Raw genomic sequence first — 11439 nt, 5'->3', positions numbered from 1 at the left:
ACTACTTAAAATATTTTTGTGTGATGTAATATAAAATGTGAAGTGAAAAATAAAGTAAAAATAGCAAGATAATTGTTGCTTTATTTTTAATCATGTCATTCTTTTAAAAAGTGGTGAATGATGTAGTATTGTTTATATGTGTCCATATATGTATGTAAGGCGTGAAATACAAAGAGATTTCAAAGTGTTTGTATTGATATGTTACAATAATTGGTGTATTGGTGCGTCACAATAATTGGTCACAAGTGTAATAATTATTTGTAATAGTTCTTCCAGGCTCTCTTTTCCTCTATAAAAGGAAGAGGCCTCTACCTATGTAAGCTCAGACTTAAGCAATAATATATTCCTTGTGTTGTGTTCTCTTTATTCTCTCTTGATCCTAATCTACTTTGTATTTGTATCCACTTCGTGTCTAGTAAATTTGGTATCAATCCATATACTCGTATTTCAAACCAGAAAAACAACCTAGAAAATGGAAATGAATGATACCATAATTGCACCACAATCAATTTGAACTTTTTCTTTTTACATTCAGTCACATACAGATATGCTACTATCTACCTGTCCCTCTCCATATCAGACATGGCGGCCTGCATGTCACTTTGTTTGGTTTACATTTTAGAAAGTTATTTTAGATGTAATGAGTGGCAATGAGTGGAGAGAGATAAAGAGAGATTTATTAGAAACTGTGCTGAGAGAAAAAAGTTACTCTAAAAAATGGGAATCAAGCGGAGTGATTAACATTTGCACATTCTTGTACAAGGAAATAGTTCGAGGCCATGATCACACTTCGTCACAACAATCATCTTCCTCCATCCTATTGATGTTTGTTACTATTTGGACTTGCTATGTATGCTATTCTTGCAGGGATGAACCACAATTTTCCGCATTAGAGAACTCATCCCAGTATTAGAGAAAAAGCCCAATTCCTGGACTACTGCTTAATTTTTCCTCCTGTGATCGACAACACCCACCCGAGAAAGAGAGTCAGCAAAGTTTGCCGCTTCATACGTACACTTTGCTACCTTGATAAATTGTATGGGCTGTCTTGGTTGATGGACTCTATGTACCAATTGCGCTGGTTATTGAGAGGATCCATGGTTGTGATATGTACACTCTTTTTATGGTACTGATAAAGGGTTCTTCGATGGCCAATGCTTATATAAGTAATCCCTGCCGCTTCAATCTTCTGATATAGATGGGCCTGTTGAAAAAAGTAAGAGAAGAGAACAGATAGTTGAGAGATCTTATATCATCGAATTCCCTCAAAGACAATAGAAAGTCATGGCCAATTTCAAATCAATTGTTCCAATGTCAACAAACTGCCAATCACCTATGTACGCCCCTTTGCCAAATTGACGTCCTGAACAATGTGGATGCTAAAGTATAATTACAACCATACCCAAATAATCCAATCCTTGTTTGATAGAATTTCAAACTCGATTCTCACTGCTTCTAATCAAATAAAAGGACATGCAACCTGAAGTAGGAGATCAAATGACTGGTCATTCTCTTAAAGTTTAATTCTCCAAACACTTAATAAAACGGAAAGCTGTATTTTACCACCACAGGTATCTCCTAACACAAACAATTGCATTGGATAATCCGTGTCCTTTTGGGTGCATGAATCAAACAGATATTTGGAGTATTAAGCTAATAATTAATAAAACATTAAATATCACGAAAAACCCTTAATTAAACACTACATTTTACTCTACATATTTCACAATAAATTTGTGTTGGCATGGTCAAATATGTCAGCCAGCTGTTTGACAAGAGGCTGGAGCTGGGAAACCCACCCCTATGACCCAGCCAATGTCCGGTATGCCAGCCAATGTTTCTTAAGCTAGCTCAGAATCAAGGGTTCATCAAGAAGTTAAACACCTAATCTTTCTCGGTGAAAGAATAATAGTAAGCAGTAATAAATTTATTGGATTGTTATGTTTACTATTTGTTTGTTATTAATTTCGTCTAAGAGACAATGCAGTATCCTTCTACCGTTGTAGAAATACATGCAGGTGTAGAAGCTAATTAACTTTCTTACCCTATTGTCTTAACGTTTCCTCTGCCTCTCCTCTTCTTTTTCTTCAGTAAACTTAACCACAATTTCAAATCACCAAGTCAACTAGGTAAAAAAGCCTAAATCAATCCGCATTGAAACTTCCCGGGCTAAACCTTCAGGGAGGAAGAAAACAAAGGTGTTTTGCCTGCTGACAGCAGCAACCAAGGAAACACCTTACTTGGTCCGGTTCTTCGAGATAAGATTTGTGGTATTTTTTCACCACTTCTTGAAGACATCTGGTACACTTATTGAATTTTTGAATGTTCGAACTTCAAACATAATTTCTACAATCTGGAATCTGAGCAAGTTTCTGCTGGATTTAATGGACTGTGTAGCTGTTTTCCTTCATCCTAGGAAGTCGTAACCTTGTTCTTTGTTATTCCAAGCTTTCTTTGTGCAGATGGTCTGTTTGCCTCTATTTTTCACTATTCATCAGCTACAAGCAAGGGCATATCGAGGAGCATTTGTTATTTGTGTGGGCTGTCTGATTCCTTCTTGTTACTGTCTTGGTATCGTTATACGAATCCATGTCACTATAAAGGTCACACGTAAGCTTTTTACCCTGTTCTCCCATATCATCAATTCAACCAGATCTTTGTAGTTGCATAGGACCCACAAGAAGCATGAAGTGAGATGGCTATGGCCCCAAAAATTAGCACCAACTAGTAAAGATAGAGAAAAAACAAGAGATTTTCACTAAGGAAATGCATAAAAAATTGGATAGAAGTACAAGATTAAACACCCATAAAATACCTCATTGGCTTCATCTAAAGCACTTGTGGATTCATCCAACAGAACCAAACGTGGTTTTGAAAGCAAGAGCCGCGCAAAAGCAAGGCGTTGTTGCTCCCCAAGGGAAAGAACACAAGACCACTCGCATGTCGAATCCAGACCATTAAAACGAGATAGAACATAGCCAAGGCGAACATCTTCCAAAACTTGGAGTAGATCATCAGTTGTAGGCTTTTGAGACTTCAGACAAACATCTTTTGAGTTCAATCCAGGCATCAAGAAAGGCAGCACACCTGTTACACCATCAAGAACCAAATGAAAAAGAATAATGTACATGCCCGCTCAGGGAGGGTGGTGCTTGTGGCAAAAGTTGAGTAGCCACCGAAGTCTGGCACGTCATGTCTTGGAAAAGATAAAAGCCACTATGGCCTAATGAACTGATCTGCGAGGAGATTGCAATGGTTTAAACTTTTTTTTTTTTTGAAAGACAAAAAAATTTCATTAATCTCTGAGGTTTAAACTTTTGTTACTACAATAAGTTGCAAAAACCACATTCTATATTGAAAATTGTTCCACCTTTCCTCATTCTCCAGAAATCAGAAAACAAGTTTAAGGTAGCTGAGTCTCCCATAGATCTAACACAATAGATTGAAGCTACAAATCACAAGACGCTTTCCATTTCCTGCTAATCATGTATAATGGCATTCCGTTAAAGGAAGGTTTGAAGGAGACACCAAAACCCAAGGAGGCAAATAGCATGTCTGATGCAATAGACTCTATAAATCTTTCACTTTATATTCCCAATTTCGCCATTCCTTTCCAACCATATAACCCACATCACCGCCCAGACTACGGACCTCCATATAATCCATACCTTCTTGTCAAGTTCAAAGGCCCTATCTGCACAGAAGAAAATGAAACAAGCCAATCACCCTCCGGAAACTGAAACAATCTTTGCCAAAAGCCACATGACAATTCAAGGATAGGTGGTCAATCTTCTCCTCCCTCTCCTCACCCCTCCCATCCTACACATAACACATCACCGCAGAAGTAAATAGCAATTGGGCCTCTTTCTCTAAACTATGCCATTGGTACTTAAGTGTTTCATGAGCCATTAACGTAGCAAAAACTGTACCAATAAGTGTGACATTTGTGTTCTATACCGCCTTATAAGGACATTAGCCCCATACCGATAAGCGTGAAAATACAAGGCTAATGTTGATCCTTGAAATAAACTAATCATAATCACACTTGTTTCTTTCTTCTTGCACCTCTCCCAAGTCATGGGCCCTATCTTCCCCTTACAAAAATGTACAAGATTAAATCTTTATGTGTAGCTGGAATTTAACTTAAGATAAAGATCATCATAAGCCTTCAGTTTAACCTCCCTAACTGTTTCTTAAGCTTCCGTTAAACTACATTAACTCTATCAACAACTTTGTTACTCTGATGCGTACAGAGAGTTAGGTGTCAATCTCTTTTTGTGTTGATTGCGTTATGAACATATTCATTCCGTAAACAAGTTTCTTTAATTGTAGTCCACCTCACTTGGAATCTTAGATTCGCCAACAAATCTTTTTTGCTCCTTTTTTTTTTCCTGCAACTAGCATCAACACCATATAAATTAGATCCCTCATTTGAAGTCAATGTTCCTAATCCACTCTAGTCCTAAAGGGAGCTAAATTTCCACCTTTCAGACCCACCCTGACCTTCATGAGACAGCTGGAATTAGAGCAGTGGCACAACCCTTATATAACCAAGAAAAAGAAAGAAGAGTAAAAAGGATACAACCAACACGCCGATACTTGACCAGAGCTTCAATATAAAGCCAATCACAGGAAAGGAGCTTTCTCATCTTCTCACATCCATTTCCATTTGTCTCCCTTAGTTTTACAAAAAAAAAACATCATCCAATGTGACCTGTTGCATCTCCTTCAATTGCTTCCTAAATTCTTCCATACACAAAAAAGCACTTACCAAGCAAACAATACTGAGACTCTCATCTACTGTTACTTTGAAGTCCTAAAATGTTCCTGTAACAACTCCCAGTAAGAAAATAACTATGAGGTTAATACTCGTTCCACTATCAAAAGATAGTGAGTGTTCACCTGGTGACTGGCATGGAAAGAAGAATCAGGATTGGGTAAGTTCTAATTCTAATTTCAAATCAGTTCTAGATTAGAGGCACTTTGGTAATTCATAAATCCTTCAACGTGGACTTTGGGGTCGTTCACGGATCACCCTAGAAGTCAAACGATATTATTGGGTCCTCTATGGAGTCTAGTTGGTCAAATTTTCAATAACTTCTTAGTTATGGCTCCTAACCTTATAGCAATAGCAAAAGTCTAGTAGCTTAAGTAACATGTAAACATTCTTTTCAAGATAACTTGAGTTATGAGGATTGGACATTGTGTTTATGAGAATTTGGGGGTGAATTAACATTCACTTGCACAAACAACTAAGAATGCCCTTCTCTTTCCCTCTCCTTTTCTTCTTTCCGCACATGCTAATGTTCTTGAATTCATAGACCAGCCCAAAAACCAAAGAATTTACTAAGCTTAATCTCCCGAGTCCTGACATGTTGACAAATAACGAAATAACCTCTGCAGTTTTTGTGTATAGGCTTCCAATGACATTGAACAAATGTGGTAAAACAAATAACAATTCCATTTTGCAGATAAGGTCGTAGAAAGGTAGGTCAGTTATATAGTCAACAGAAAAAGGGGATCCGGTAAAGTCTGGTGACGGTTCAAAATTTTGTACCAGCTGGTTTATTGTTGTCGGAGATAGAGACTAAATCTTCAGTCCACGTAGGATAAAGCAGTTGTTGACGAAGAGTTCCCAAAACCATGTATGGTCTTTGAGGAAGGAAAAATACACCTCTTGAATTTCTACAACCAAATCTCCCAAGATTCCCATGTATATCATGTGAACTACTGCCATCAAGAGGGGCCACATCTGGAGAAAGGGGTGGCTGAGGATCTCTGGTATCCTTCACGTAAAACCTGATTTCCCCCCTTCCAGTGTTCCAAAGACCAGCAATGGCCCTCAGCAACGAAGTTTTACCACTCCCACTTGGTCCCGTTACCTGTGAACACAATTATATACGAGTGAATATCTCAACATAAAATAGCTACCCAGCTTAGCATGTTAAAGACACAAACAGATTCCCAACCAGCAGATGGTCCTTCTCATATATCTTCAATGACAAGTCCCTAATGAGTGTAGCATTACTTGATGGCGTTTGTAGAGTTAAGTTCTCAATATCAAGCAACTCTTGACGGTTTTCTAGGAGCATGGACCCATTAGACTGCACGGAGGAGGTTAAACTTTTAACGTTGCAGTACATAAGATGAATCTCTGCTAAAGGATCAGAGAGATGTTTGGAACTGCTGCTATCCAAAACATCATCAAATTCACCTGCACAAATGAAAGCTATCAAAGTTTTTATAAAGCTAAATTGCATCCAACTCAGAAAAGATATCCTCAGCCCACTCCTTTGCTTTCTTCATTTGGTCTTTCAAAAGAGAGAAAAAAAATAAACAGAACATTAGTATTAAACATCAGAAAATTCTTAAAACATTGCCCAAACTACAAAAGAACTTAACCTAGAAAGAATCTGCAATAATACAGATCACTACCCAGAAATTCATCTTCCTCCCTGCCAAGGATATCTCCTTTGGCCTTAATCTAGTGATGTCGTTCATTATGAAATTAGCAAGTTTCCTTAGAAAAATTTTCTCACTTGGAGTTACGAAAGAGAGACGACCAAACACATGGAGAAGGCAAGTCAAAGTACCTAGTCTGTCGATAACAGCTGAAAAGGCACTGATTGCCTGAAATTGGTACACAATGAGAGAGAAATCTCCAAGAATATGGTTAAAAGCAGAGACAGACTGATTTATCACACCAAACTCAATTTTTCCTGAGAAGTACATGGGTGCAACTACTGCAGCAGGAAGAACCTGAATCAGGTATCGATAGCCATTGGTGAAGAACTCCAGATTTCTAGAAGATATCAACAATTGCTGCAAAAGTAACAACGAACTTGACACTGTAAGACACTAAGACATAATAAGGTGACATGTATCCATGAGAATGAACTAGAATGATGCCCACCCACCATAGAACTACGTAAGATTTTCAGCTTTTTTCCACATAAATACATACCATTTGGTGATATCTACAAATCAGAAAGAACTCGAAAGATTCTCAACCTTCGTTATCATTGAAGGACAGCTACATGCAAATACAAGTCACAAGAACTAAGGTTCAACATATATATTTAAAGGACAGACAACTCGTTCCCCATATAAAGTCTCTTTTTCTTCGACCTTTCTGGTTTAAACTCCTTCTGGGGAGATACAGTTGATTGTTTGTCATTAGTATTTTTATTTTTCGGCATCAGACATGGGTTTTTTCTGGTTAGGAAATCACAAGATACGTGCTATGTTCATACTATCCACTAATCTTCTATTGCTTTCCATAACATTTCGCACTTCTTTATTCTGTCATGTGAAGATTTTACAAAATAAATAAATTAGCTCTCCAGTTTTGCAAGCATCTGGCACATGTTGACCCCTTCAAGTAGCTCAATCCAGTTTTGCACGATGGAACAGAATGCAACAAGGTTGTCGATCTTTTTCTAAGGGAATTGGTTTGGTTTGCCACAAGTTTAACTCCTAAACCAAATGCAAGTTTGAACGGATACCATTAGAATCCCTAGGCTCTCTCTAACAAAGAAATGCACAAAAAGAATAAAAAAATCCTTCATAGTATTCTTTTTAACAGCGGCAAAAGAAATTTCTTCAGGATAAAAAGAGGAGCAAAATAGTTCTAGGAGGACAAGTTGCCGAGCAAGAGAAAATGAACGGATAAAAAATCAATTGGAAACCACATACAGCTCTACAATTCTAGAGGTCAAAATAAGAAACCTCAACAGAAGGAGATGACTCGAAAGCCCTCAAAAGCCCAAACAGACAAATAGCATTATAACATAAACGTCAATTTTTAAACAAGTCTACCACATTTTGTCATTACTTAACAAATTACCTAGAGCACGGCACAAATTACACAGCTCTAAAGTACTTGGGCCATCCTATTGGCACTAAAACCATTTTATTCAACTTCGAGCATCTGATAACAAGAGACTAGAACTTCCTAATCAACCTCCACCAACTATGACTGTTTTTTCCATAATGCTATGACATGAGGCACTATGCCAGAATAAATATACTATGTTTTCCTCATACGTATTATACGTCACTAGGGACGTAAATGGAAACTAGGCATGCCACTTGTACAGTGGTACTGAAAAGTAACTTTAAGTTAGCCCGTCATATAGTCAATAAATGTCCAATCTAAGGACTTTTCTCCTTAGCTAGCCTGTTATGATGTATTTTATAGCATATACAGCTGGAATTAGATCATAACACACGACTAGCCAAAAAATTCGGATTCACACTTTCAATGACTTTTTGGCAGTGTAATTTTCACTTTTGAACCATTGATTCCACAGTACGTCTACATGAAATGTTCTTTCAATCTCTTCGTGTGTGAGCAGCCAACCATCTATGTTCCCCAATCCCGACCCCTAGTTTTGTCAAAGTTCCATGTATTACATTCTTCAACTTTTTCCTACCAAAAAAAGACCATCTCTCAGTCTCACTACTTACCCACACTCAAATTTTGTGAGCAAACACTACCAATAAAAAATTATAACCAATGGTTTGCTCTTTGTCTGGCAAAAAAATATGACACATTTTTAGTACTTTTTCATTTAGCGCAAGTGTGGCATGGTAAACATAATGTGAACCTATTAAAAATTTCAAATATCACTGTTTTTTTGACATGGTCTCAGTCCTCTAAAACTTCTTTTGGTACAACTCCTCATTATAAGACCAACAAAATAAACACTACAGGACAGCTTTCAAATAGCTTCCATGATCTTAAAAATAAAATGATTCCATGGTATGATCATGGAATCCATCAGGACCATACCGAGTGTAAGGAAAATGAATTAAACAAGGAGTGGGAAAACAAGAAATCTTCTATACAAAGGTGCTTACCCAAGCAAAACACAAAAATCTGTTTAAGTAAAGAAACAATCAATGAGTAAAATGTGATCCATACAGTTAAATTTTCGAAAGCACTTCTGAAGCGCAGCAGGAGTAGTTGCATTTCATTTTCCTCGCCGCCATAGAATGCAATTGATTCAGCATTTTCTCGAACACGTACAAGTCCAAAACGAAAATCTGCTTCTTTTTTCTCTTGCAAAAAATTTAGTGTTACTAGTCCCTGAAATTGCATATCGAAAAGTTTCAATCAATTGGAGCAAATACCACCAATTATTGCAATCAGTGCCATGTCAAAACTAATCGTAGAAGATAGGGAACTTACCCTTCCCAGGAAAACACTAACTGCTGTTCCTCCAAGTGAATAAACAAGAAGTACAACGAACAATGGTGGATATATACCATAAAGGATGTTGCTAAATGACACCAAGTCTACCACTGCATTGAAAAGTGTCAAAGAGAATGAAAGCGCTGTCTCAGTGAAGGAACTCAGATCATCCACAATCCGCTGATCAGGATTGTCAATCATTGATTGGGACTGAATTTTGTAGAATGTTTGATTCTTTAGATAGCGATCTAGGTAATAGCTTGTCATCCAAGACCTCCACCTCAAAGAAAGAGTTTCTCTTGCATAGTCTCTCAACACAAAAAACTGCAAAATAACTGTATTACTAGGATTGGCAGCACAAACTATCTATAAGTTCCAAGCAACAATCCAAGCAAAAAAACATCCACAGCACCAAGAATTAAGAAAGAAGGAACACCACTGTTTTCCATGTACTAACTTTTATCATCGATTGTTAGGTGATACTTTACTGTGCTAGGAATCCAAACAAATCAAGTAGAGATTACCTAAGCTCTTTTAAGATTGGAATCCTACAGTGAAACACCCAAGTGTAGTTGCAAAAACAAGGTAAAGAAACTCGTAATTGATATGGTGGTCATGTAACTAAATCAAATATGGCTGGATAATACCAATGATGAAATGGGCAGGACATTGGACTGTATAAGGAAATGAATATCTTTACAGTTGTGAAACCAATTTTTTATTTTGAGCAACATCTTTGGATTTTCATCATCTGTGTTAACACCTTTGTCATCTAAGCATATTAGCTGTATAACAGTGCAATATACTGTATTCCGTACAATTCATGATACAAGAATCACAGTAGCGTTCAGCATAACAACTGTGTTGCTTTCCAAGAACTACAAAGAGAAATACTAAGCCAGCAGTACCTAAGGAAGTGCAGCAATGTGCTCACCGGAATTCCACCAGCAAAACTAGCCAGGTAGTACAACAGTTGCTTGGTGAACTGTTCTTGGTCCTTGTCTTTCCATGGATTGAAATAGATACAAAGACCAGTTAAAAAGCATGTTTTGCCAGGACGATCCAAAGATATCCACATATTTACATATAGATAGATGGATGTATGTATGTGTAAAAGAGTGTGTGTGTGTGTGTGTGAAGGTAAAGAGATAACCCGTATTGATAACATGGAATGGAATGGAATGAATAAAGGGTTAGAAAAGGAGGACAAAATGACGCTAGTGTTTTCTTACTAGCAAGGGCGTTGTAGAAGTCACGGCCGAGGAAACTAAAACCAACACTGATTCCTGTAGTTCCTAAAGTGAGGGCAAAAACAGCAGCCAATTGCAACCTGGCTTGAACTTTATCATCTGACGACCAATACGGAGCAGCAACTTTCCAGAACCTCCTCGCAAGCGTTGGAAGATCGGGGCCCTTTCTTTGGGCATCCTGATTTTATTTATTGGAGAAAGCGTAGTTGGAAGTTCAGGCGGAGAGAAACACATCAACTACTAGTAAAAGTGATTACATGTTGGAGATTTGCATACAGACAGTCTGTGTATCATCAGCACACATGACACGCGTTCCTCTTAGTACATCATATCATATCATAAAGGAAGGAAGGAAAATGTGAAGTTAGAGAAAAATACTCCAAAACAAGAGGGAGTGACCTCGTCTGGTTGTTGAGAAGGGGACCCAGTGGCAGCAGATGCAGAAAATGTGGATTTGTCTCTCCCACTACTACTCCGACTCCGACTCCGAGTCCTCTTCCTCGTCCTTGGAGGATTGCCGGTGGATAGGAAGGTCATGTTCGATGAAAACTTGTCATAATTTGGGAACAAAAACAATATGGATTTCTTGGGTGGTGTGCTGGTGAAGATGCACATAGTACCACACCCATGGCGATGATTACGAGAAGGACCAATATTACTGAGAGCCTGTGCTTGAATGTGTATCATTTTCTGGTCACCCCCGACGACGGCAAGCCTCTCTGTGGAGTATTAGAATATTCCTTCCAGTTCCTGATGGGGCAGCTCAGCTGATAAGGGTTACTTTTGAGTGGTAGAACACTGATCACGCTGGTTAGTGGTCACCCGAGTCCTCACCTCTACTCTTTTTACTACTACTTCCTACTCCATCTTTTGGATCCAACCTCTAATGTGAAAGATTTCCGAATTTTAGCAACCTCTAATCTGCTTTAGGCATTTTAGAATGTTGATTTTAGCACTCCAAAATTAATAAATGTACTTCAAAATGGCGTCGTT

The 11439-nt window shown here is 38.0% G+C and overlaps 1 protein-coding gene across 1 annotated transcript; it reads right to left on the bottom strand.

Annotated features, from left to right (window-relative positions):
• Window positions 1-705: 705 nt before the first annotated feature.
• On the bottom strand, window positions 706-11201 carry LOC131321842 (ABC transporter D family member 2, chloroplastic). Its single transcript, XM_058352806.1, has 10 exons — window positions 10846-11201; window positions 10429-10624; window positions 10131-10198; window positions 9194-9520; window positions 8927-9091; window positions 6594-6822; window positions 5970-6214; window positions 5558-5882; window positions 2816-3087; window positions 706-1204 (listed from the first exon to the last, which is right to left on the bottom strand). The coding sequence occupies exons 1-10, from the start codon at window positions 11131-11133 to the stop codon at window positions 1022-1024; spliced, it is 2298 nt and encodes a 765-aa protein (XP_058208789.1). The 5' UTR covers window positions 11134-11201; the 3' UTR covers window positions 706-1021.
• Window positions 11202-11439: the final 238 nt, after the last annotated feature.

This window comes from Rhododendron vialii, chromosome 4a (genome assembly GCF_030253575.1).
Source record: "Rhododendron vialii isolate Sample 1 chromosome 4a, ASM3025357v1".
Lineage (NCBI taxonomy): Eukaryota > Viridiplantae > Streptophyta > Magnoliopsida > Ericales > Ericaceae > Rhododendron > Rhododendron vialii.
This window is presented reverse-complemented; position numbering and strand designations above follow the sequence as displayed.